Here is a 27,936-nt window from a genome sequence, read left to right as displayed (position 1 = left end):
AATGAAATTCCACGAGTCCCAATAAACCAAAAGCTTCACATTGTGGGATTGCACGTATATTTTTAAAACATTTATTGAACCTTGAATAACACTGGGAAGCTTGTACACATTAAGCTCAGTCATTTTAATTTTGTATGTCTTAAAATAGCTTTAAATCGCTCATTCAAGCACATCATTTTATACTTCCCCCCCCCCCCACTTTGTGATAGCCAATGCTCTACAGTAGTATACAAGTACGTATTCTATGGCTCCTTCAATGAAAACGGAAGTAAAATAGCAATTAGTTTATTAACAAGAAATTACACTAATTTACAAAGCCACTAGTCTAGCTACTGTGCAGCTGTCTGAGGTGGCTCCTGAGGTGCAGGGTTGCTGCCTGCAGCATGTTGTATGGAGGCCTCGTAGTCAGCGGGGTCCATCAGGTTCTTGACCCCATGCGGCGGTGCACCTATCAGCTCTTCTACCTCTGGGTAGTTCAAAGTCTCCTTCTTCAACAGCGTCTCTGCCAGCTACAACACGTCATTTAAGGGCTTACCGGTAGTTGTGCGAGACATATAGTGGTATTTTACGCCTATTGCTTGTGATTTGTCTATAATGTTAGGTAGGTAGGTATTGACTTAGCCTATTGCTTTGCTTTGGCCAAATAAATCATTGAATCATTGAATAGGTATACATTTCTGATGCATAAAGAGCTAACAAGCTCCATTTCAAGGATTAATAGGCTAGTGATCAGGGGCGGTTTCAGGAATAATTTTTTGGGTAGGCCTGACAAGGATCAAGAAGGAGTTTGATCGGGGGACGAGAGGTTTGAGGGGGCTTCCGGAAAAAAGGTGGGAATTTTAAAATTTAAATGCAAAATAATGAGTTTGAATGCTTTTTCTTTGTTTAGATATAGTAAAATTGATTATTTTTTTATAATTTTAAAATGTCTAGCCTACCAAAATTTTGGGTAGGCCCGGGCCTACCCTCTGGAGCCGCCCATGCTAGTGATGTGTAAAATCATAACATTTTAAGATTTTGGTTTCAAGATTTTACAAGGCTGCGGCGGCGTTGGTGTGTGTAAACAAAACGTACATCGGCATTTCGGGTGAGGTTCATAATGTCCAAATTTCACAAACTCCAAAACTATAACTTTCAAATAAGCACAGTTTCACAATGTCCAAATTTCACAAACTCCAACGATAATATATTAAATAAACAGTGCGTTTCATAACCTCCAAATTTCATAAACTCCAGAACTATAATTTTCAAATAATCACCGATTCACAATGTCCAAATTTCACAAACTCCAACTTTTAAATATCAAATAAACAGAGCGGTTCATAACCTCCAAGTTTCATAAGCTCCAACGGTACAGTCTCTGCCATAAGTCAATCGAATTGGCGGGATACCGAGGCGGACGGGCCGAATGAACCTCTCTGTTTTACACAAACATACATTCACTGAACCTGCTCTGCTACACTTATTTGTTAACATAAAAATTTCAAATTGATATATTATTTTTCTGGAAAAAGCAGTGCTCATTACTATGTAGCTAGTTTTTACCTTAACATAATTTTTATAATTTATTTAGGCAAATTAAAACAGATGATTGTTTTTTAACACCATAAAAAACATGAAAAATGTAGTAAGCGAGGAACTTTTTTATTTTTTGGTCAGGAAAAAAATTCCTGCGGCAAAGTTTTAGATCAAAGTATGAATTTTATTTTTTATTTGAAGCTTTTTTTGATACGGAGCCTGCTTGTATCATTTTTAAGCGATTAAAAATAGGCATAAAATCGCTTGGCGCGGCATTGGCGCTAGGAGTTTGGCCGGCTCAGCATCAGTTTACGGGATATAGAAACTGAGTTTCTAGCATTTAATTATCATTATATTACATCAAATATGCGACCTGGCCCAGTTATTATTTCTACTTTTATTCTCCTTTCGTTAAGTTAAACTAAATTAGTGTAAATGCATCCCTTTGACTAAACTTTACCCTAGATTTGGTTCTGGTCAAAATAATGTAAACAAAAATAGAAACTACTCTTATTCTAAGTTTATGTGGTGGAATTCCTGCTAAAAGTGCGATTGACTTTACATTCTATCGAAATAGGCCTATTTAAAACGTTCAGCGGGTTCATAGTTGAGACCATGGTTGAGACCACATATTAACCTAACCTATTTATTTGCTTCTTCATCCTCTTTAGCCATTTAGTTGTTAGATAGTATTACATGTTATATTCAATGGATATATTATGATTTTATTTTAAAACATTTAACGAGTTTATATTCATCTATATTTGAAAAAGCTAATCAACGGCTCACGTCTAACATTTTTGCCACTGCAGTGCATGGTTAGGGTTTGATTACCCATCTGTCGAAACCAATCACGAAATTACGTTTCTCCAGCATTGACATGCATATAAAGAAAAGGAAACCACCTCAAAATATTATTGTTATACATGTTTTGTACGATACATACCAGCTTTTAACAAGATTTTTGTGACAACTTTCAACGATAGCCAACGGTACAAATCTTAATATATGTTTCCCTTATTTGTATAGTACAAATTACAGTTGACTAAGTATAATCATGCCTACATCTTAAATGCTTCCAAACACGTTTTTGTTTATAGTTTTTTTTTTTTCATTTGCCCAAGATTTCTGTACGTTAATCATACTATTTCCCTCCCTTCCCATAGCACATTAGGATTGCAGATACATAAATCTAACTGCCACAAACGGTTCCCTCATTCTGCTCTGCCACACTTAACTACTTCCTTCACTACTTTCTACGTCGTGGACCTGTTTCCCTATCTTCCCATAGCATTTTAGGATTGCAGATACATTAATCTAATTGTCACAACAGTTCCCACACTCCGCACTGCTAGCCTGGTTGGGCGAGTCATCAGTCCCAACCCTAGTCCATCGGGGGAACGCGTCTCGTTGTACCATTTCATTCATTTCATTATTTGTCATGAGAGCCGAAGCCCCCTGACTACATACCCGGTACCTGTCGTGAGACTTACCCGGGCCCCATGATGTAGGCCGAAGCTTACGCATCAACCTTTTGCACATCATGGGCGGATGACTTAAGGTCATCAGGCTCACCGGCTGCCGAAGCAGACCCTTCGGAAAGAAGGTTGCCCCTCAATCCTAACCAGGGTTTCCGGCTACTTGTTTAAGCGTCACTCCACCTGGGTTCCACTAGGTCGGGACCTAGAGGACCATGGTAGAGCGCCCCGACGCATTTAGTGCAAGTAACACTCGGGACCTATCTAATCCCTGACAGGCAAACCCGCCATCAATAGCCAGAAGGAAGGGGACCGTCAGCACGCTGACGGGGGGAACCCCAACCTCCCATTTACACCACTACCCGATCGAGGCCTTACCCAGTTGCTGGGAAACCAGAGATAACCAGAGCGATAGATCCCCAGATACCCCTGGCGGGCTCGGACCCAGCACCCGATCTACTTCGTTTGCCCGTCAGACCCAACATCACTGCCAGGCCATCAGGGTTTCCCAAAAGGAGGCAGGTATAGAAGTGGGACCCACCCGGATGAACCTATCCACCAGAGGTGGCGACACCCTTGACTCAATTGAGGTTCCGGGAAGAACCCCCCACACTCAAGATAACCATACCGTCCGTGTTCAGAGACAGGGATTGGTTTGCATAAGTGCCTACAAACCGTTGCCCTCACACTGCGGAAAGTTACGTTGCCCTTGAGTGTCCCCGTGAGCTACGGGTACTTGCCCGTTTTCACCTCCAGGAAAGGTTACTTCCAAAGTCGAGGATTTGCCACACTAAATGCTGGTCGCACACAACAAGCAGGCCGAAGCCCAAAGAACCACAGACACAGGTAGGTTAGAGAATATGATGCACTTCCATCTCTCCTAGAGCTAAACACCCCTCCATCCTGGATAAAGGAATGTCACTGGGACCCAATGCCCAGTCGTCCATGTCTGTGGCCTACTTGAAAATGCCGATACCAACACCGAGCATTTACCTCCCCTTTGGGGGCTAGGTATTTCACCTCCCAGGACGAGGCTACTTCCAAAGTCGAGGATATGCCTCACAAAATGTCAGTCGAACTCAACAGGTAGGACGAGCCCGAAGAACTCAGTCACAACCACAAGCTACAGGCAGGTGAAAGATCTATGAACTTAATCAACACTAGCAGAGCTGAACACCCCACCACCCTGAATGGAGGGAATGTCACTGGGTACTCTCACTTTGGGTACAACCCAAAGAGGCTGGCTTGTCCAGTCGTCCATAGCTTGTGGCCTACCTGAAGTGCCGGTTCCAACACCGGGCAATTACCTCCCTTCTGGGAGAGCTAGGGTCCGCGTGGTCGCCCAGGCCACGTACCCACGCAAGCGTGGGCCCCCTGCGGGTCGTCTCGTTGTACCGCCGTCTACTTGTACCTCGATACCTAGGGACAACTAGTCGTAGGTACAACCAACGCAACTAGACATGTATGCCCTCTCGTTGTACTGCCGTCTACTTGTACCTCGATTCCTAGGGACAACTAGACGTAGGCACAACCAACGCAACTAGACGTAGGTACAACTAGACATGTATGCCACCGACTAGTAGTGTCACCTAGCTTGTACTGATGCTACTAGTTGTCCCTAAGACTAGTGGTCCCTACGTCTAGTTGTACCCACGTCTAGTTGTACCTGCGACTAGTTGTACCTACGCGTATTTGGCGTCCTTATACTGTAGTATAGTTGTACCTATCCTTCAATTCGTTACCCTGTTTATTTGATTACTGTGCGAGTATTTTTTTAATTATACCCTTAATATAAAATTAGAAACTGCAGTGGTTCGAACGTTTTTATTTTAACGTTGCTATCTCAGACACTATTAGATTTAGAGAAAACATTTAGGAAGCATGAACTATTTTCTTTTAACAAACAAAAATCCGCTGTTTAAAATATCCCCAATATTTTCCCTTATTAAAATTAACTTTAGTATTTTCTATTTGACAACTTGTATTTTATTGTGATATCAGCATGTAATTGCAAGTCAAAACTTTTTTAAAGTTGAATTTTTTTATAAAGCTACTTCCTTGTTTATGAGTAACAGTGTGTTACATTTGGAAAATATTGGATTTTTGTGAACATTTCACATGATGTAGTTCATATAAGAATATATTGTGAAATTCGTATTCTCTTTAATATGAACATATACGGGCTTTCTATGATTGAAAATCAATACTTCTAGTATTGTTTATGTTTTTTTTCTATGTTTTAAACTCAAAATAATCAGTAAATTATAGGCTTTAATTTGAGCCATTGAACGTTTGAAGCCTTAAGTCAAGATAATGGATTACTCAATCATTATCATAGATTTGAACATTTCTTGAATATTATAATTATTTTAACGCTGCAAGAGTGGTATGGTTCATCTAATTTAGTTTTTATTTTAATCAGTACTAACAGAGTACCCGTCCTTATCGACATTAAATGATCGATGGACTGAATTGATTACTAAAGTCACAAACAAGGGAAAAATACTCTTTGAAATTAGTTGCTTATATAAGTTGTCTAAAAGTTTAACTGTGGTATTAGATTATATCTTACACCCCAAGCATCTTTAAAAACACTACACAAAGCCCACCAATCCCTTCAAATTAAATAATCAAAGTAAACTTTACCTACTCTATCTCTGTTTTTCAAAGTTAGCAAGGAGCAAGGCTCTGTCACCGAGCTCAAGGTCAAGAGAGAGATATTGTTTGTGGTACAATGGCGTTATCGCTGTCACCCTGCACCCTGTACCATGCGCGCCGCTCTTCCTCTACAAGGCCGAACTGCTGTGTCCAGAGCGAGTCTAATTTTGCTATTATTAAAATCTATCGTCGTTCACCTTTGGATTTTAATCACACCCAATGGATTTTAATTGCTTGCAACAGAAACAAATTTTGGAATTATTTGTTTGGCTAGAATATGCACGAGTCTTTTTTCTGCGAGTAATAAAACTTTTTTCCATTGCAAACATGCCACGAACAAATGATACATACACAACTAAAAGAGTAAAAAATTCATGATAGTGTTCTCAAAATATGTCTTACTGTGTTATAATTTGAGTAAGACAAGTAGATGCATCCATTCATCCATACATCCAAACTTTCTCACTATAATAATTAGAGTTGGATTTCTAAACTAAAAAATAATGAAAAGTAATTTTACTACTACTTTTTTGAGTTTATGCAATGGTATTCCTGTTGATGGTATAATTGGATTGACATATTTTATCAGAATAAGCATATTTTAGATTTTATCCCTTATACTTGCCACTAAATGTTCAGCGGGGTCGTTGATGATAGGGTATATTTTTTACCGCCACACTGGACTAATAATTTGATTCTCCATCAAGGTTTCAAGTGTTTAGATACTGTAGCATTAAATATTTAATTGGTACATTATTATGTTATTGTAACAATTTTTTTTTACTGAGTTGATATTATTTTAACGCTCAAAGAATTCATCAATATACTTATACATCCTTTGCCACTGTTTATAGTTTCATTTTCTACTTGTCGATGGGACCAGCCTTCTTCAATCGCTTTATTATTATTAATGACGGAATCTTGATAAGTTGTATCACATCACCGTCCATACCTGCATGCAGGTTTAGGAGTGGTATGATCGGTAGGCTGTTTGTATAAACTCAATTCTCAGAACCACAGTTATCAAAGATATTTATCAGAGTTAGTTTTATTGCCGTGGGAAACATAATTATCAAGCCTCAGCCAGTAGTTTCGCGAGGATATCATCGGTGTATTGATGATTGTAAAAATTGCAAGATTCCAAGAATCAATGTGTTTCCTGTTCTATTTGAGATACCCGGTGTCATGTATTGTTTTGGGTCTATAAGCAGTTATCGATAAACAAAATAGTATACTTACGATAAACAAGCTTAATTATAATAGAAGTAAAAAAAGATCAAATATTTTCTATCGAAACATGTGTATAATGGTGGTGGTATATAAGCCGGGTGGTTTGTACCATTGACTATACACCTCTAAGTAGAGGTGTATAGTCAATGTTTGTGTCAATGGTTTTGTACTGTACCGGCTCACTCCTTGCTTTGCTGTATACGATCCACGAACGGGTGGTTAGTCTATGTGTGCAAATGCAAGGTTAAAAGAGGCCGTCAACCCTTAAAAAAATAATAAAAAGTAACATACTTTTAAAACAAATTTCAGGAAGGATTGTTCACCTCCTATATGTTCAAGAGGGTGTTGTACCTACGCCACTGTGGTAAAGTATGAAATGTATTTAAGAATGTTGTTTGTAAAATTTTGCTAAACAACAATTTATACATGTATTATCGGTATTATACAACATTAGAAAGGTGACAGTGGATTGGGCCGTTTAGTATTTTTATTACAATAGGGGTAACCGTCATGAAGTGAAATGTTAATGTAGTACAGAGTTTAGTAAAAAATCTATGCGTGTTAACAGTAACAGTTTTGGTGAAAACGACTCTTTGACATATAAAAAACTAACAGTAAACTGTATATATACTATCTATCCTACTAATATCATAAATCTGAAAGTTTGTGAGTTTGTGTGTGTGTAAACTACTGGACGGATTGGGCTGAAATTTGGCATGATGATAGCTCACATACCCGATTAACATTAAAGCATATTCTTATCTCAAAAATCCTTTCGGGCTCCGCCCCAGTGGCTCTGTAGTTCCCTAAAGAATCTTAACAGCTGTTTCAATTAAACAAGTTGGTTCTGTCGTTACAATAGCATAAATGTTACAAGGATTACCAACAGGGTGCAGCACTATTATTATTATTTTTTTTTTTATTTATGACAACAGCTCATTTTCAACCAAAAGGTGAGTGAGCGTAGCGAACGAACTTCAACCTGGAGGCGAGTTAACGTAGCGAACGAGCTAACCTGAAGGCAAGTGAGCGCAGCGAACGAGCTCCAACTTAAAGGCGAGTGAGCGTAGCGAACGAACTTCAACCAGGACGTGAATGAGCCATGCGAATACTTATGAAATTAAACGGGGCAAAGCTCGCGGGTACAGCTAGTATATACATATTTAACAATTTTAACGAATGGTGTTTTTGGCCTCTGGGGACATCAAAATCAAAAAGTAAATCGGTCCCGGGCCTAGGTCTTACCATGCCACCTACGGTAATAGCTACTGTACTTCCTTATAGGGAAATTTGCTAAATAGAAACTAAAAACTATAAAAGGTACCTATCTAATAACTTGTTGAATTATTTACATTGAACACTATTTTTAAATAGAATATGCAATAATCGTTACAACAACAACAACAACTTCATACCTTAATATTTTATACAACAGTGAAAGACTCCACTGTTTGTGATTACGCTTTTTTTTTGTAAATAAAAGGTATACAATGCTTAGCTCTCCAGTGAAAAGGCAAATCCAAATATAAATTATCACCTTGTCAAAACTTTAACATTATTGAACTAGCCACATTAAGTTGCAAAGAGAAAACGAGACTGCTGTCGAGTAAAAAAGTGTAAATACTCGAGTATGAACTTTTATTGAAACGTGACCAGTATACCTACAATATGATGAATAAGTTAAATCCTATTTATAAAAATGTATTTCTGCGTTTATGTATGTTAGTTTCTACCTTTTTATGTAGTTTAAACTCATCCTTTTAGTGGGTAGAATAAATAAAGTACAAGGTTTACGGCACTTTTCTAACAAAGGGCTATTTTTACACATAACAAAAAAACTACTGATTTAATCATCATGAAATTTTAACAGCTAATAGAAAATATACTTATAAAACATATTTATATGTTTTAAAATTTTTCATCGGTAAAAAACATCTCTTACGATATTTGTAATGGCTTTTTAATTGAGATACGGAACAGTTAAGAAACTCAGCTGAAAGCTTGAATTAAAGCTATTAAAAATATAAAAATGTAAATTTGATTTGTAAATTTGATTGACACATATTTGAGTCACACAGCTGAGTGTTCTTCAATCATTAAAATGCACGTATAATCAGTAGTTGAGCGCTGGCGAACGGTGCCTGCTATCTGACTGTGGCAACCACTGTAGAGACTTCTGGCTCAGACTGTACCGTTGGAGGTTATGAAATTTGGACATTATGAACCGCACTGTTTATTTGGTATCTTAACGTTGGAGTTTGTGAATTTTGGACATTGTGAAACAGTGATTATTTGAATGTAATAGATTTGGAGCTTATGAAATTTGGAGGTTATGAACCACTCTGTTTATTTAATATTTAAACGTTGGAGTTTGTGAAACTTGGACATTGTGAAGCAGTGATTATTTGAATGTTATAGATTTGGAGCTTATGAAATTTGGAGGTTATGAACCGCTCTGTTCATTTAATATTTTAAGCGTTGGAGTTTGTGAAATTTGGAGTTTATGAAACGCTCCCGGCATTTCTATTGCCATGGTGATGACAGTACGATAACAAACGTGTAAATAAATGTAAACATTGCTTATACAGTAATCTCCAATATAAATTAGTGCAACAGCGGAAGTTTTTGTCTTTACACATCACTACTAGCCTATTAATCCTTGAAATGGAGCTTGTTAGCTCTTTATGCATTTTACACTTAGTGTTTTACTAGTCTTTACTTGTGTTGCTTAATCTATGCTATTACTTAACTTTAAATCAGTTGATTTAATATTTGATCATAGAAGCAAATTCTAACTAATTATATTGCTATGATCAAATTTTTAACGTCAAGCCAACAAATTATTTATGTTCTTAGTACAATTAATTGTTATAACACACTTATTGTATGATCTTAAAATAACCCCCTACAAACACCAACAGCTTCTAAAAAGATTCCTCAATATTTACTTTGAATTAGGAAAAAATCCACATACCAACTCCAGTTTGTCCTTATTCTCCTTGAGAACTGTTTCTGTATGTTTGTAAGCTTTGGCAACAATTTTCCTCGCCTCGTCATCAAACATGGCAGCCATCCTTTTGCTGTATGGTTTAATGCTTCCCTTATCATCATCAAATGACACAAGTCCTGTCGTGTTGCTCATGCCGTACTGTCTCACCTAAAAAGAACAGTTTCATTAGTTGGTTTAAAAACATGTTCAGGCATAAATTGATCACAAATGAGTTTGAAGGTTTATAGAAAAAAATTATATCAATAGTGACTTAATCCATCTTTTGATTCATGTTAGCTCATTAAGTAGAATTTAAAAGCTTCATTGGAAGATTGCCTACTTTAAAGATAATATGAGCTTGAGTGTGATTATAGTTGTTTTATGAAAATCTTGTACGAATAATCATTTATCTTCTTAACACTCTTCGATAGAGTTTCTACCGGGAAAGCCTAATTATGTTTGCAGCACACTTTTTTCAATTTTCGGGATATGCGAGAGTAGTTATCGTACTGAAATACAAAGATTGCTGGTTCAATCCTGAGCAGAATCCAAATATCATTTTTCATGATTGACAATCCAACAAGACAGAGGTTACCGTTAGATAGTAACAAGACCAGAGATTGAACTATTACAAAAAATGTGAGAAAATCCAATTCTTGCCATTGACACAAAACACTTAGTACCAGTAGCTTTTTGGTCACATTAAAAATGCAAAACAAAGTTAGTTTTGGCTTTATGTAATGGACTTAAAAACTATACTCACAAATATATAGCTTCAAAACTAATTTAAGCTTATAGATTAGGCTACAGAAATTTGCTTAGCTCAGCTTATGTAACATCAACATCTTATTTATCTCTTTGTTTAAAACATTCTTAAAAAAGCTTTATTAAACTTGTTCCAAATAATAATCAATCATAAATGTAGAGATTAACTCACCATGGCGTATGCCATCTGGCTAACTTTTTGAAGATCATTCTGAGCTCCAGTTGTGATCTTGTTGAAGGTTAGCGACTCTGCTACCCTGCCTCCTAAGGCCATACACATTCGTTCGAAAATCTACAAAAGTTGAAAACATAAATTAGTGACTGACACAGCAACCCTAATGAATTAAATAAAAATTGGGTTTTCTATCGTCAGAAAAATGTATTTTTTTCTTTTATTATATTGTATTCTTATTTTATTATATATTCTTATTTTATTATATTCTTGTATTATTTTCTTTCATTTTATTCATATTTTAAGACCTGTTCACAATATTCCAGTCATTTTTTAGTTAGTGAATTTTTACATGAATGTAATGTCAAGGTCAAGGTCTATCTTTAAATAATGCGCTCAATACGAGTTTCTCTGATTATTTAATCCATCTTGTCTTCAAACAACACTGTTGACATCACAAGTCATCGTTGTTTTCACAACACATGGTCACATCAAATAGATCATTAACAACAACAAATTCTAATTGTTTCGTAAAATTATTTTTGGTTTTTATTTTTACAAAGACCGAAATTATTTTTTAATGACTATGATACAGTGGCATCAACAACCAACTATCATGAAAAAGTGACACTTGGGTATGTATTTGAAGCTGAATGTGAACATACAGGTATGTTGTTTTGTATTAGGACTAATTTTGATAACACCAGAGGTTCTACTGTACGAAATGACTGACTGACTGGGTCAGAATGGTATATCAACCAACCAATCATATCTGGTTTAAGGTATTGGTTTTTGGTATAGTTTTGGGGTAATAAGACTCGCTTACAATTCCATAGCTCAAAATCATACCCTTACCTCTTCCTTAGAGAAGAGTTTCTGGTCCTTGGGCGTGTACTGGGCAAACCCTAGAGCCATGTTGGTGCGAGGCACGATGGTGACTTTCAACAATGCATCAGTAGTGGGCAACATCCAGCCAACCACAGCATGACCCGACTCATGGTAGGCAACAACTCTGCAGCAATAACATTATATACTTAACATTATTTATTTATTGACAATGTTAAACTCAAACTAATTTCAACCCAAAATGTACACTAAATATAAAAGACAACTAGTTAGTTGTAGATTCGTGGTGTTTCGGTAAAGATCATTTCAAATAAGTGCCATCCTCAGGATGACTTAACTTCCACACAGTTGACGGACTTACTGCTCACTTGTTACATAAACTGTGCAGAAGTAAAGTTGCTGTGAAAATGGCACTCTGCATCAAAGCCGGAATGTCGTTGAATAGAAGTTTAGCCGGCCTTATCTTCAGAGATGAGATTCCTAAGTAAAAAAGCTAAGACAAATCAGAAACAACCATGTTGGAAATAGTTTTAATGTGACCAGAAAAATCAGAAATATAAAACTCATTGTCTTGAATATCACTTGCAGTCAAGTGGCTGTACTAGGAGACCGAGCTTTGCTTGGATTGAATAACAATTTTATTTTATAAGTTAGTTTAGTTTATTAGCTAAAATAAAAACATTTTAACACAGCTCTTAAATACCTACATTTTAATCTACATAATGTTTTACATTTCAACTTCTATTCGAACAATCGGGTTGTTGAATGACGGCATTGGAGTAGTAAATTAGAATGATTGTTTAAAAATTCTCATCATACTTCATTGCGGGTTTCAGTAGCATTTGTTGGCGGTAAAACCACTTTCAAGCTGTTTTGGTTCTTAACCCTAGAATAGGCCACGTAAAGCATAGGCTGCCTTGGATGAAATAGATTAAAACAATGCTTATAGATGTAATACAACTATTTCATTAATTTAACTTATCAAAAACTGTTGTATTATTTCTATAAACATTGTTTTAATTTATTGCTTTATTAGAAACCATGAAACGTAATCGCTCCGCTCAACTGGCTTTCACTGCTATGAAAGCGATCCTAGTATATAATAATATATGATGATAAGATAAAAGTAAATAGTATTTTATACTTTACTTAAACAAAATATGGAATAACAAACTTTTTCTCAGCTGGTGTCATTGCATGGCTGCGTTTCTCTGTGCCCCCCACCACTCTCTCTACTGCGTACTCAAGGTCTGCTCCAGTTACAGACTTCTGTTTGGACCTGGCTGCATGGAGCGCTGCTTCATTGCACACGTTAGCAATGTCTGCACCTATAACGAAAATACTTCTGTAAAATACTTTAAATTGCGTAGCCTTTGAGTTAGTGACAATTTTACATTAGAGCTTTGTAATATATGTTTAAGGGGAGTGAGATTGTCTAGTGGTTACAGCGTGCGACTTCGGTTCCAGAGGTCCCGGGTTCAAATCCTGCCAAATCACCAATGGACTTTATCCATGTGATAATGCCGCAACCCCTAGGTCTAGCCTGAAGTAATGTGAAAAACAATTCCGGGCTTGTGCCTAGCGTCCTAGGAAAAATATATATATATATGTGTTTTAGAAATCATGTTATGATCTTAAAAGAATGTTTATTTTTTTATCAATTCCATTTTGACTAACCACTTTCACTTTATGAAGACAGTAAATAGGTATGTGTTACAATTTTGAGTTGAATAATGAATTCATCGAACACAAAGAATTGAGTGAGATGTCTGTGTAGCTTGGTTACTGACTAAGCCAGTACCATTTTTCAAAAGCCCAATGATCAATGATAGCTGAGTTCAGTTTAGAACCACCAAAAAGCTACTGAATTCTCTAAATCTGAGATACAAGTAATATAGTGCGAAGACATCCCATCCATATGGATCAGCTTTCGCCAATGTTTTACTAAAAAAGAATATAGTTGTGTGAGCCAGTCACAGAATGCTCTAGGGTCTAAAATTCTATTTTCTACCTTATTTGTTGTTACTGAGATAGTTGATAGGTCATAACAGTTGCTATAGCTCATAATATGTCGTTCTATCAGTTTTACTTGGTAAAAACCATAGTGTATTTGACAGAAATCAGTAATTAAGATCAGCGCAATCTGTAGATGGTTCACATCAACTAAGACAAATTTGATTAAAAACCTGGCGACAACTTTAACATGGGGATGGAATGTCTAATAGTCAAAGATAGTATCTTGAGGACTAAAGGGATAATCAAATCACTATGTCCAAGATCAATATTGTATTCTTTTATCAGCTGTTATGGTTCCCCTTAAAATATACTTTTAATTGTTATTTGTCAGTATTTATAGTTTACCACTGAAGCCAGGAGTAAGATACGCCATCCTGTGTGAATACTTGCTGGGCTTGTGTTCCAAAGTTATTCCTTTCAGATGAGTTTCAAATATTTGTCTGCGTTCTTCCAGTGTCGGTAGATCAATCAGAATGTGACGATCAAACCTGCCAGGACGCAGTAAGGCCTGCAATAATATTATATAATTTATCACTACATATAATTATTGTTTCGGCGACAATAGGGTTTCAAATTTTTGTATTTACCACCACTTTGATTTACACGTGGGGGGGGGGGTCTAAAAAGCCACTCTTTTGCCTAGTCCCAACACTCTACCATCCATGACAGTCAAGTATTTGTGCTACAGCACACAGCAATGCATTGTCCAGGTGGTTAATTTTTATTTATTCATTCACATTCATCAAAGTACACTCAACAAATTCAACAAAGTTATACCACTAATTCATGTTTGTTTAGCTTTTATATTTTAACAACTCAAGTTTTTTAGAGCAGTAGTGCTTTTCATTTATTCAATCCACTACAAACAATTGCATCAATTTTAATTAGCTTAATATAGTATTAGTATAGTGTAGTAGCTTAATTATATTATATTGAATTATGTTTCTAATCCCCATAACAAAAATAATGGCCTAGAAAAAATAATTAGAAACTGTAGCTAACTCTGTGATCGAGTTATACAACTACGTTCTCTTTCAATTTTAAATGTACTCCAGCTGGTCCCTATAGATGGGATGTCTAGTCTAGTGTTCAAAAGTCAATCTCATTAGTTACTTTAGTTATGTGTTCATTTCTGCTTTTTTAATGGATTGCGCCAATGGTAACCAAAAGTCTCTATCGTATTACCTTATCCAGCACATCTGCTCTGTTAGTGCTGGCCAGTACGATAACACCCTCCTTGGACGCCATTCCATCCATCTCCACCAACAGCTGGTTGAGGGTCTGCTCCCCTTCCCCTGTACCCCCATCCCACTGTCCTCCACCACTACGTCTGCGGCCAATAGCATCTATCTCGTCTATGTAGATGATACATGGCGACCGCTTCCTTCCCTCTTTGAACAAATCCCTGCAACAAAGTGATACAGATGTTATGTTAATACTTAAAAGGAAGGGGTTGATCGGAATTTTTTTTATCTCTCAGTTTATTTTAGGGGTTTAAAACATTTACCAATTGTATATGTCTAACATTCACAGTAAAAAGCAACCCTCTTGTAGAAAATTTACAAATTAAATGAATTCCTGTATATTTAGAGTTTTTTTTTTTTTTTACCAGAGTCAGATAAAAGTCAATTATTTACACTTAGAAATACAGTCAGTAAGAAATTGAGCAATACTTTTTAATACTTTAAACTGAAATGGTGACCATAGGTAAGTAGGTATTTAAAGCCAAGTATGATTGGAGATGAGTGTAGGATGAGTGGCGCTAACTAAATAAGCACTTAAGTTTATTACTGCTACAAGGAATACAAAATTATTATTACCATAGATTACTTGCTTATGGTTATATCTGGAGATATACAAAGGTCTTTATTTCATAAAAGGATTACAAATAACAAAAAAAGTGTGGTCTTTGTGGCAGAAAGACCTAGGTATTCCTTACTGGAGAATATTTCAACAGGAATAATCTATCACCTGACTCTGGCTGCTCCCAATCCACCAATCATTTCTATGAACTCCGAGCCGTTCATGGAGAGAAAGGGAACATTGGACTCAGTAGCCACAGCCTTTGCAAGCAACATCTTTCCACAGCCGGGGGGACCTAGCAGCAACGCTCCCCTTGGTACCTGGAATGCCAAATCTACTATATTATTAAAGTGATACAATCAAATTTTATGTAAACGATTAAGGCCATTTACCAAATAAAAATATAAGCATGTGTCACATCAAAATTAAGCTTAGAGTGTGTAGATTTGCCGAAAAGTATTGATATGGACGAATTTCCTAAGGGCTCTGCCCCACAGGCTGATTTCCAAAGGGCTACGCCTGGCATGCTTCTAAAGTTTACATTATTTAATTTAATTTAGTTAATGAAACAGCTGGTCAGTAATATGAAATGGTGTTTATTTACTCGAAAAAGATGTTTGTGATGCTTTATGTAGATTTAGGAGGGTTATGTTTGGTTTTAAAGAAAGGTTGTATACGTTTTGTAAAGTTGTGCTCAAAGTTTCATTTTGTAATTTATATATCGTGAGCTACATGTAAAGAGGCTTGGCTATAGTTGAAGAATTATGGTAAAACATGTCATTCGTGAAGCATCAATATGAAGCAATTGCTGCTATTAATACACTAAGGTATGTTGTAATTTTCTTTTGGATCTATTAACATAAAAAGTAGGAGTTTGAAAGTAAGTAGGTTTACACTTTTGAATCATTTTATATTTTCAAACTAAATCATAGAGTTCCCGTATTTTAAAACACACATCAGAATTACTTTAATAGCTCTCTAGGTCACATTTTCTTCCCGTTGCAAAGCACGGGTATAGCAGCTTGTGTTCTATAATTTAGTTACTTGGTTCAAACATAAAACTCCGATGCAATTGATACTACAGTAGAACCTTGATAACAAGACTCTCATGGGGATTGTAAAATAAGACTTGTTATCAAGGTTGACTTCTTATTGAGGTATGTAATAACATGTGATTAAGGGTAAAATAATTTTGAGGGGATTTGAAAATGACAATTGTTATCAAGGGCGGCTTGTTATCGAGGGTCTTCTTATCACGGTTCCACTGTAATTACACACACAGATATGACTCAAGGTACCTTGACATGCAATCTGCAACAGACACTTTGCCTCCAGATGTTCCACTCACACGTGTCTCCTACTAGCAGTCCAATACAGTAGTGGTCTACTACTGTCTTCTGGGTTTTTAGTCAAATTTTTTCATAATATACAGGGTGTTTCAAAATTGTCTGGACATATTATGTGGACTTGTTCTTTGGGCCAAGATAAACATAAAACGCCTTATAAGTATGTGTCTAAAATGCCTAGATTTCTGTCTGTTAGTGTGTTTGTAATTTTTTTAAATTATTTTATATCTTGTGCATTTTTCAAGATAGAAATTTACAAATTTTTATAAATGTGTAGTTTAAAGGGTAAAAAGAGCCTCACAAATGAAATTCTAATATCTCAAGCCGTTTCAATATGGCGGCGATTTAAAACCTTTAATACCAAATTTCATGAAAACCGTAAAAATTAAGACAGTTTTTTTAGGATCAAAAAGATAGAGAACTTAAATCCAAATCAAATGAGACCTTGCTTGTTAAAATAGACTTACAAACAACTGGGTTATGAGTTTTTTTCTACATTCGGTTACGCAATTTAATAGGACTACCATACTGCTCTTACTCAAGTTAGGTTCATCTATATATCTAATTCCGTAAGCGCAAAATTTTACAATGAAATTGTGAGCGACCGGGAGGCCGTAGAAAGCTGGGAGGGGTCTCATTTTAAAGGTCTGGGCATGGAATTTTGGGGAAAATTATTCATTTTTCTTAATCCTGAACCAAAAGGTTGTTACGGAATAAAATAATTCACATTTAAATAGCATGGGAATCTAATTTTATGTCTTTTTATTTAGTGTTAACACAGCTGTGATTATATAAATTGAAAAAGTTATAACCACACATGAATGTGCATTATTTTGTTATTGTAAAATTGTTAGTGAAGTAGTAAATGTCACAAAGTAAAAATTAAATTAAATCTTTTGAACAAACAATTTGATACTTTTAAACTTAATACTTTACAATGGATTGTTCTTTTGCACAGTAACAATGTATAATGTCGGAAGACCACCACGCAGAAGTAGAAGTAATTACTAAAGTAGGCAATGGGAACATTTTTTTATGCCAAAAATAAAACTAATATCTACAGATCCTAATATGCTATTTAAATTTAGAAGGATTCAATTTCCATTGCAATTAGCTTTTGCTATAACTATAAATAAATTAATAATAAATAAATTCATAATAAGCACAAGGCCGAACCTTCACATAAGTTGGCATTTATTTGAAAACCCCAGTTTACCCATTGTCAACTTTATGTTGTGTTCAGCCGGGTAAAGCGGCCAGATGATGTTAAAATAGTACTAAAACCAAATAAAGACCAAGGAATCGACCAAAATGGATACTTTACATAGGTACAACAAAGTTGTTTTCAGAGAGATTTTGTTATAGAATTAGCATTTTACAATTTGGAGGATGACATTATCTCTATGTGTTTTTTAAGTGAATAATTTGTCTAGATTCAAAGAAATCTATATAGAGATTTAATTGATAGTGATTATTATTGAAAAATGTTTCTTTAGTTGTATTATGATTGATTAGAAAGTTTATGTTATAAACACGCAAAACATCTTTGAAATTGTTATTTTAAGCAGACATCAAAATGCATTATGCATGTATGTAACAACTATTATACATATTATAATATACCAAAATGTTAAACGATAATTCAAGGTAGGGTAACCCATGAGGCTAATAATTTGTACAAAATAATTACTAGAATAGGGGCTTTTGCTCCTACAAGCCACTAGTTATTTACTAATTTTATTTACTAGTTATTTAAGAATTTGGGGAAAAACTGGTTGCTTGGTTGAGCCGATTTAGGTTTAAATTCTCTATCTTTTTGATTATAAAAACAATTTTCTTAATATTTACGGTTTTCATGAAATAAAGATTCTAAATCACCGCCATATTGAAACGGCTTGAGATTCTTTGTTTGAAGTTCATTGTTGGTGATGGTGAGTTAATGTTGTTCAAAGGCTTAATGCGGACATTTTCCATCACAATTGTAAAAAAAACTTGTAAAAAAGGCTTGAGATATTGGAACGGAATTTTTTAAGATCTTTTTACCTTCTATACTACACATTTATTCAATTTTGAAATTTCCATCTTGATAGATGCCCAAGATATAAAATATTTTTTTTTTCAAAAACAGACCAACAGACCTATACGGTGTTTTATGTCTGTCTTAGACCAAGGTCCACAAAATATGTCCAGACAATTTGGAAACACCCTGTATACGAGGGTCTGTTTAAAAATTATCCGACCTTACCTAGCAATCCAACAACTGCATTGAGCTGAACACACGATTTGTTTGCATTGACGATTTTTTTATAGTTCTCACTCTTAGAAACTGGACCCAGCTGTCCTTTAATTTGAAGCTGTTGGGCTGACCAGCTGATCTTAGTAACAAAGTTGTCATTTAATTTATTCAACACTTATTCATCACTCATCTTCACCTTAAAATATGCACCCTGGTGTGTCAGCGTGGTATAAAGATAATTTATAATCTAATTTTGATTAGTATTCCCCCTCTCACCTGGTACACTTAGCACCCAGTTTTTAGAGCTACTAAGAACTGAGCTAGTAACATTTTTGTTAATCTGAATTTGATTAGTATTCCCCCTCTCACCTGGTACACTTAGCACCCAGTTTTTAGAGCTACTAAGAACTGAGCTAGTAACATTTTTGTTTATCTAAATTTTATCGGACAAGGATTTATTGATGTATTTGTTAATAGGTTTTATTGGTGTTCTGAAACCTTATAAGTTTGTTGGCTAAAAAAAATCAGCTGTATTCAAGAAATGTATAAGCTAACAATTATTTCATTTAAACCTGGAAAACCTGTCAGAAAGTAATTAGAACCACGTGCAAGAAAATTATTTCAACATAACCAAATGAAGTTGTTGTTTTCTGTCTATGATAGTTTTCACTATGTATTTTGTAGAAATAAGAAGTTTATCAAGAGCATTGAGGTTAAGTAAATAAATATTAAACAATCGAGTACAGACTTGTAATTATTCAATTAAAATAATTCATTATAAATTTCATGTTTTTATTTTTATATAAAATACTAGCCGCTATACCCTTGTCTTGCAACGGGATCAAAATGCGGATGAGACAATTTTGGTTCCAAGCAGCTTGAGAACGCTAAATAGAACAATTATTATGTTCCCTAGATCTGCTGTATGTAGGTAGACTTTTATTAATTTACTATTAGTATTAACTGGCTACATAAACATAACTGTAAAAAATCCATCCTATCACAGCTTTTAGTTTCTGCTTGGTACATATTAGCTGGATTGTCATAAATAAAAAAAAATAATAGTGCTATAACCTGTTGGTAAACCTATTAACTTTTTAATGCTATTGAACATTACAGAATCAAATTGTTTAGTTGAAACAGCTGTTAAGATTCTTTAATTCCATTTAAATATAAGTACTCATAAGGTTAACATGGATAAACTCCAGAGCCACTGGGGCGGAGCCAATTGGACGGATCACGAAATTGATGGTGTATAAACCTATTCCATGAAATTCTACACGTATGTACCACGTTTCGTGGCAATCGGTCCAAAGGTGTCCGAGCTTATAACTTTCAAATATATATATAAACTTCCTCTTTTATAAATATAGATTTCTCAAATTAAGTTATTTTATTTTGATTATACTGCTTGATTGATGTATACATCATTTTTATGGACTATCAATTATTAATGTCTTTATTTGAATGGACACAAAGCTTACCTTTGCTCCTAGATTCCTGTAAAACTCAGGTCTTTTTAGGTAATCTACGAACTCCATCACCTCAATCTTCGCTTCACTTAAGCCTGCCACATCAGCAAAACGAACACCTTTCCCTTGACCAGCGATAGGATCCACTAGCGTGAATTTGGCTCTTCCCAACTGCGACTGAAACAAAAGTGATTTGTTTTAATATAAGTGGTTTAAATACCTGTACTTTTTGTTATCCAAATGGTTGCGGTAGCAACTAGTTTCGGCTCAACATGGAGCCATCATCAGGCTTTTCAAGGACATTGTCGCTTCTTGAGAAGGTCGTCACAGTCGAAACATTAAAAACAAGCATGACTAGATACAATGACACGACCGGCAGAAGTTTATATCTAGACTAGCGCTTATTGTACCGTTCTCTATGAACGTTAAACTAAGAAAATTGTCTCTTGTCTACCAGTATCAAAAATAATTTTTTTTTGTAAATAAAAACATAATTTAGAATCAAAAGCCCAAAATATACTTACAAAATAATCTAAGGACATAGGGCCGCCTTTCATCGCGCGAGATCTGTTGAGGACTGATAACAAGATAGCCGCCAGGATGAGTGATACCAGCAGTTTGCCAGCCGTGTCGGTTCCTCTCTCGTAGATCACAGGCACTCTCCCCTCTTGGCCCACTCCCAGTCGCTCTTCTGCCTCTCGCAGCTTCTCTTCAAACTTCTTCATGTCAACAATGTTCATGTGAAATGTCCTGTGGTCAATCTGCAAGAATAACTTCTTGTCAGTATCTGTGATGTTGGCTACTATTCTAATAAAAAATGTACAAATTAAACAATAAGGACTGTTCATAAGTAGGCTACTTATTAACATTAATATTCATGATTTTAATGCTAATTGTAAAACTAAACTATCACATACCTCGTCTTGCAGTTTAAATATAGTGTTTTATAACCCACTACATATGTTTTGCCGAATATGGAATTTTCAAGTGGTATGCCTACAAAAACTTTCAAATGGAGTTCTTGAAAATATTTTTCAGGGAGTAACTTAATGTTAGTCCAGCTCCAGAATCAACTTTGAATCTTTGAGTTTTCCCTTCTAACAAGATGTTAATGAAATACTTTTGAGTAATGGATTGACTTTCCAATGTATTTATGTCAAGAAATCCGACTTTTTTAATTGATAAAATTAATCAAGAAGGTTGGTTGTGTAACACGGATACATTTAACTAGGTTTGATTTCTAGGTATTTTTTTTTAAAGAAGAGTCTTTATTCACACCTTTTGTACATGACCTTTACGGTTACAGGACAAACATTTGAGGTCATTATAATTTGTACGAAACGTTGAAGCTATGTATTTGGTCTTGCCACATTGGAGGCACAAGTCTTCTATTCCTAAACCTTTTAATTTGCATGTATTTGAAGGTTTTGAATCTTGAATCTTTAAATTTGTTGAGTCTTCTATTTGAATTTTTTTTTATTTGGAAATGTAATTGACTTCATTTGAACAATCATTCTGGTTTTTGATGGAAATACTTCTTGAATTTACATTAGATGCCTCCAGATCTAAGGATTTTTCGATCATTTTATTGAAATTCAGTTCGGGCCTAAATCACCTTTCTTTTCTGAACAAAACAAGTATAAACATGACTAGGTTATCAACAGTACTTTAGGCACTGCGAACTGTTAAAAAAAACCTGTGCAAAATTGCCAGAGCACCGAGCATTTTAGAATAAATCAGGTCAGGTCAGTCCTAGGGTTAAACACTGATAAAAACATAAAGAGCATAACTCAATTCAATGGTTACATCAGCTAAAAATTTAGAAGGGATAGATCAAACCAAATTATAATCGCCTTTTATGTCAAAATTTAAACCGATAGATGATATATCGCAGTTTCTCAGCCGAGCTGTACACCAAATTGTAAAGAAATACACAATCCTAGCAGCAGCGGATGGAACTAACAATAAAATTGTCTTCAGCTGATCCAAAAGGATGACGAATCTACTGAGGGAGTATGGTTAATCCATACTCATACCTAGTTTGGACCACTTCACCTCCCACAAAAAAAAAATCCAATAATTCCAGTGATTCTTTTTTATAAAATCCCACTAAAATAGGCATTTGCAAATAAAATAGTAAAAATGCATACAATTTATGTGAATGAATGGAAATTTTTATGTATTGACACATTTTTATGAACAAAATTATATGAATCCTAAGGTAAGTTATATTTTTTCAAAATAATGAAGTTTTCTTACTGCGTTTACTTACATATTAGCACAAACGATTCACTGATCATTAGGCCTACTTACTTTTCTTCCTTTAATGACGGCTCCATCACACAATATAATCGTAACCATGTCAATGTCAGGCCGTACTATGATTTGTTCTACTTCTCCTTTACCCAACATGTGATGAACAAACTCGTTCCAGGATACATATCTGATTATTTGCTACAAGAACAGATAAAGAAATAACCACTTTAAATAAGATAATCCAGGACAAACATGTGGCATTATCAAGAACGTCGACCGTACTTTAACACAAATTTTGTTTTTTCAATTGTGTCATTTGATGACCCTGAATATTGAAACAAGCTTAGTCATTGAGTTGTAATAAGTGATCCTGGAAAAGAAACAGCTGGTCTTAGTAACAGATATTCACAAAACATCTCTTTCCATTCTAGGACTATTTTGTGTGTGTGTTGACATTCAGTCCATCTAAGTGTGTGTGGTCATAACAAATATATTAAATTTATTAAATAGCTAAGGAAATGTAATTTTTATTCGTTGATTATCACTTGGGCTGACAAGTGAAAATGAATGAGTGAAATTAAAAAACATTAACTCAACTAAAAATCGGGATAGCCTCATGGAAATGTAACTCGCAAGTAATATACTTTACTTTCTCAATCACATCTTGCAAATTGTAATATTTTACTTAGGCTATTTAATCATTAGTAACTCTTTACCTCGGGTTGATTACTTGATGGGAATACAAGTGATAAAAGTGCTAAGAACATGTAGCCGCTAAGCATCCATAGTAATGCCTTTGCAAATAATGAAGATAACTTTTTATTGTCATCGTCATCAGGTTTTTTTCCATCACTATTCGGTGGTTTATTCTGTGATCTACTTGCTGATGTGTGCAGTCCGCGGGGACAGTTAAAGCAAGGCTTATCAAACTGTTTCATCAATCCAGATCGCTGGAGTACTCCAACAGCTGCTAGATACTCCTTTTTAAAGTTCTTCTCAGCTGCTGACTGAAATATTAAGTCAATCAATAATTGTAAAATCTTTATACATATTAATGAACAAGTTTGTACATTTGAATAGAGTGTCATGAAGGCATCTAAGACAGTATCTAGGAAACATGATACAGAACAGTACAGTATTAAATAACACAAACTAGGATTTAGGCCTATTTTGTAATTTTGAACAGAAGACTATTCTAAATGAGCAAGAGCTGATTTTCTTTTTGTTGTTGACATGTGGCAGCAAGTAAAATAAATCTTCTAAGAAGTAAACTGGTCTACTTATTATTTATTTTTTCAGTTTCCGCTTTAAACTACCAATTCTTGTTTCCTCTTTTGTCCTTTAATACCTGCATATGTTAGCTTTTTGGTGTAAAGTTTAAATTTTTGATGAAAAGAAAAAAAGCCACGTTCAAGGCGACTTCTGGTTTGATGGTAGTGATTGGTACCAAGAGTGGGTAAAGAGCTCTCATTTTTAGTCAATTTCCATAAGGGGCAGTAGCCTAACTATTACCGTAGGTGGCACGGTTAGACCTAGACCCCGGACCGATTTACACAACCAAGGACCAAGGGGGGGGTGGAAGGGGGGGGGGTTATGTTCATTTAGATATCCCCGTTAAAAATATATACTGTATACAGATGTACACTAGTCCGTGAACAAGATAACTTGAGTGATTTTGGTTCGATTTTGATGAAATTTCACTTGAAGGTATGGGGTGGAATAAACTTGAATGAGTTTGCGAAGCAGTAAAACCAGCTAATAGGAACGTGAGTTTTGGAGTTTTTAAATTAAACATTTGTTTTTACTTTTCCCCTTAAAACATGGAAATGCCCAATTTTTATTATGGCCATTGTGTAGAGCTTTAAATACGCCTGCCGCTGCTATTCTACAGACTGAGGGAATTTTAATCAATCTGACATATTCATAAGCAAGACATAGCCAACTTATTCCCCAAAAACTACATAAGCCCTATTAGGCCTAGATTTAATGAGTACCTAGGATTGCTGCTAAATGAATGATCCAAGTAAACGAGTCACCCGGATCAGACTGACTTAAGACCCAATGGCGTAACTTAGTTCTGATTGATTCACTTTAGGCCTATCTTTGTTCTTTAAGACTGACCGAAGAGACTGAGATGACTGGTGAATGGCTGACTGATCTGGTGACTAGGACCGCTGGGACTGAGGAGTGAAGAACGGACTGACCCGATAGTTGAGTAGGCTATTCGTGTTTTACGTTTAAACCTCAGTCCACAACATAACGGGCATCCTATGTAGCAGCCATATTCATAGTCTCCGCGATTTTAAATTAGGCAAGTTGAAATACAACAGCCAAATTATATAATATCGCTAAAATTTATAAACGGTGGGTAGGCCTAATCGATAATCGATTTAACCGGTAGAGTCGTATACCAAGGTTTAAAGAAAGGTTTTTATTTAGTTAGTAGACATAATAATAAACTGTGTATTTTTGGTAATTTGAAATGTATTTTTTATAATTTTCATAACTAAGTTAATTTATTAAACAGCTCAATATCGGAATCTGTCAGAATAATCTAAACTAACCTGGTAGGTCATCAAAACAAACAAAATGAAACAACTGGCTTTGGTGTACCTGGTCAGTTGAACGGTCACTTCAAAAGGGTCGTGACAGTGATTGAGACCGACCGATCTAGATAAGTAAGGTGATCCGAACTTCCCATTTCTAAACCGTACCATACTTTAAACATTAAATGATATACCTACAATAACATTTACCTTGTATCTAGGTGAGTTTTTGAAATAATGTTGCAACAATGAAGGAAATATATTATTCTTGAAACAGCTTTGGCAAAACGAAATGGTCTTGAAACTTGCAAGAAGAGAATCATACTTTTTGATGTTATTGTTCTGGTAGGCAGAAATGCCACTTTTAATTCCCCCCAAGAAATTGCATCTTGCATAACCAAGACAAGCCAACTTGTAGCTGTTGGCTTGCATCATAGTTGATAGATTACAGCTTGACTAGAACAACAGTTGTATGAGTTTATTCAAAATTTTCAGTTCACTAAGATTACAATATTTTTACGTAGCCCTAACGTCTCCATGTACATTTCACAAACAAACATTCAAAAATACAATACTGTAAAAGACATGATGGTTTTGGTTTGGTTGTTTTGGTATGACTATTTTTGACAGCTAACTACTGAACAAATGGAAATCGAAATCAGACAGCGAGACAGCACAGCTGATAGAGAATTGAATGTTTTCTTTCCTGAGATGTAGAGTCATGCCAATTATAATGTAGTGTAGCTTATGTTTAAAAACCTTTTTAAATTACCGATTAAAATATTAAGTAAATACGATTTCGATGAAATTTGGTATGTAGGTTCAATCCATGGTATCTCCAGGTGTTTTTTCATTTTTTTGAAATTTTGATTTTTAATGGGAATTTTTCCATAAATAACTTACCCATAAAAAACCGGAAAAATCGAATTTTCTCAAAAATGGCCCGAACTATTTTGATAAAAATTTTGTATGTTGTAGCCCTTTAAATTCTGAACAAAATGGTACGAATCCTATTTCTGTAAAATTACGGTTCAAAAGTTATTGTAAATTATGTTATTTTCCCATAAAATCCCCATAAAATAACGGAAAAAATGGATTATCGAAAAAACTGTTTTGATTTAACATAGTATGTTATGGTTCTTACCATTTTTAAAGTTTTTTCATTTTTTAGAAATTTTGATTTTTAATGGGGATTTTCCCATAAAACCCCATGAAATAACGGAAAAATCGGATTTTCCCAAAAATGGCCCAAACGATTTTGATAAAAATGTAGTATGTTATACATAGTTCTTTATATTCTGAACAAAATGGTACAAATCCCATTTCTGTAAAAATTACGGTTCAAAAGCTATTGAAAATTATGTTATTTTCCCATAAAATCCCCATAAAATAACAGAAAAAATTTATTTTCTAAAAAATGGCCCGAACGATTTTGGTAAAAATGTAGTATGTTATAGCATAGAAACTAGTCTATGGTTATAGTCCTTTAAATTCTGAACAAAATTGTACAAATCCCATTTCCGTATATTTACTCTCATCACCGTCGTGAAGTTAGCGGCTCTTTTCATCGGCGCTTTTTCGGTTTGTAATAGATAAGGGGTTGGTACTCCTGCGGACGCCACAAACGTGTTTTGCAGGGACGTCGGAAACACAATTCAATGACAATACGGTGCGAAATGATGTTTTTATATTTATATAATGTCAATTATACATTGATAAAACGTGTATACAAGTTAAAACTAATTAATTGACGTATTTTAAAAGGCATATTTGAGACCGTACTGTACAGTATACGTAGCTATGGCTTAACATAACGCGATCAATTAAAACTCCGAACATAAAAAGTGCATAATCTTTTTTCCCAAGCCCATCACATCAACTTTGAGCTATTCGAATGGTAATATACAATGTGTAGAATACTCAGTATAAATATGATTGAGGCAGTCCAGTGAATTACGAAGCTATAAGGCAAAATGTATATGGTTGATAGTAACTCGTATCAGGAAAAAGTGCACAATCTTTTTCCTAAGCCCATCACATCAACTTTGAGGTATTCTAATGGTAATGTACAATGTGTAGAATACTCAGTATAAATATGATTGCGGCAGTCCAGTGAATTACGAAGTTATATGGCAAAATGTATATGGTTGATAGGAACTCGCATCAGGAAAAGTGCACAATCTTTTTCCTGAGCCCATCACATCAACTTTGAGGAATTCTAATGGTAATATACAATGTGTAGAATACTCAGTATAAATATGATTGAGGCAGTCCAGTGAATTACGAAGCTATAAGGCAAAATCTATATGGTTGATAGGAATTTGCGTCAGGAAAAGTGCACAATCTTTTTCCTAAGCCCATCACATCAACTTTGAGGTATTATAATGGTAATATACAATGTGTAGAACACTCAGTATAAATATGATTGAGGCAGTCCAGTAAATTACGAAGTTATATGGCAAAATGTATATGGTTGATAGGAACTCGCATCAGGAAAAGTGCACAATCTTTTTCCTAAGCCCATCACATCAACTTTGATGTATTCTAATGCTAATATACAATGTATAGAATAATCAGTATGAGTATGATTGCGGCAGTCCAGTGA

The 27,936-nt window shown here is 35.1% G+C and overlaps 1 protein-coding gene across 1 annotated transcript; it reads right to left on the bottom strand.

Annotated features, from left to right (window-relative positions):
- Positions 1–269: 269 nt before the first annotated feature.
- On the bottom strand, positions 270–25,950 carry LOC129004812 (paraplegin-like). The gene is made up of 13 exons (XM_054433455.1): positions 25,542–25,950; positions 23,502–23,792; positions 22,843–22,983; positions 21,054–21,290; positions 20,542–20,706; positions 15,644–15,795; positions 14,858–15,077; positions 14,018–14,180; positions 12,831–12,984; positions 11,666–11,822; positions 10,811–10,930; positions 9,859–10,041; positions 270–509 (listed from the first exon to the last, which is right to left on the bottom strand). The coding sequence occupies exons 1-13, from the start codon at positions 25,764–25,766 to the stop codon at positions 330–332; spliced, it is 2,388 nt and encodes a 795-aa protein (XP_054289430.1). The 5' UTR covers positions 25,767–25,950; the 3' UTR covers positions 270–329.
- Between the last annotated feature and the right edge of the window lie 1,986 nt (positions 25,951–27,936).

Source organism: Macrosteles quadrilineatus, unplaced genomic scaffold (genome assembly GCF_028750875.1).
Source record: "Macrosteles quadrilineatus isolate MER2022 unplaced genomic scaffold, UCM_ALF_1.0 Scaffold_11__1_contigs__length_5352618, whole genome shotgun sequence".
NCBI lineage: Eukaryota > Metazoa > Arthropoda > Insecta > Hemiptera > Cicadellidae > Macrosteles > Macrosteles quadrilineatus.
The sequence above is the reverse complement of the archived record's forward strand: the minus strand, read 5'-3'. Positions and strand labels throughout refer to the sequence as shown.

Excerpts from the sequence above, each read along its gene's own strand:
- LOC129004812 (XM_054433455.1), bottom strand. The coding sequence starts at position 25,766 with ATGATGCAAGCCAACAGCTACAAGTTGGCTTGTCTTGGTTATGCAAGA. Across the intron at positions 22,984-23,501 it reads CATCAAGTAATCAACCCGAG|CAAATAATCAGATATGTATC; the intron begins GTAAAGAGTTAC and ends CTGTTCTTGTAG. Across the intron at positions 11,823-12,830 it reads ATGACACCAGCTGAGAAAAA|AGTTGTTGCCTACCATGAGT; the intron begins GTTTGTTATTCC and ends TTATTGCTGCAG.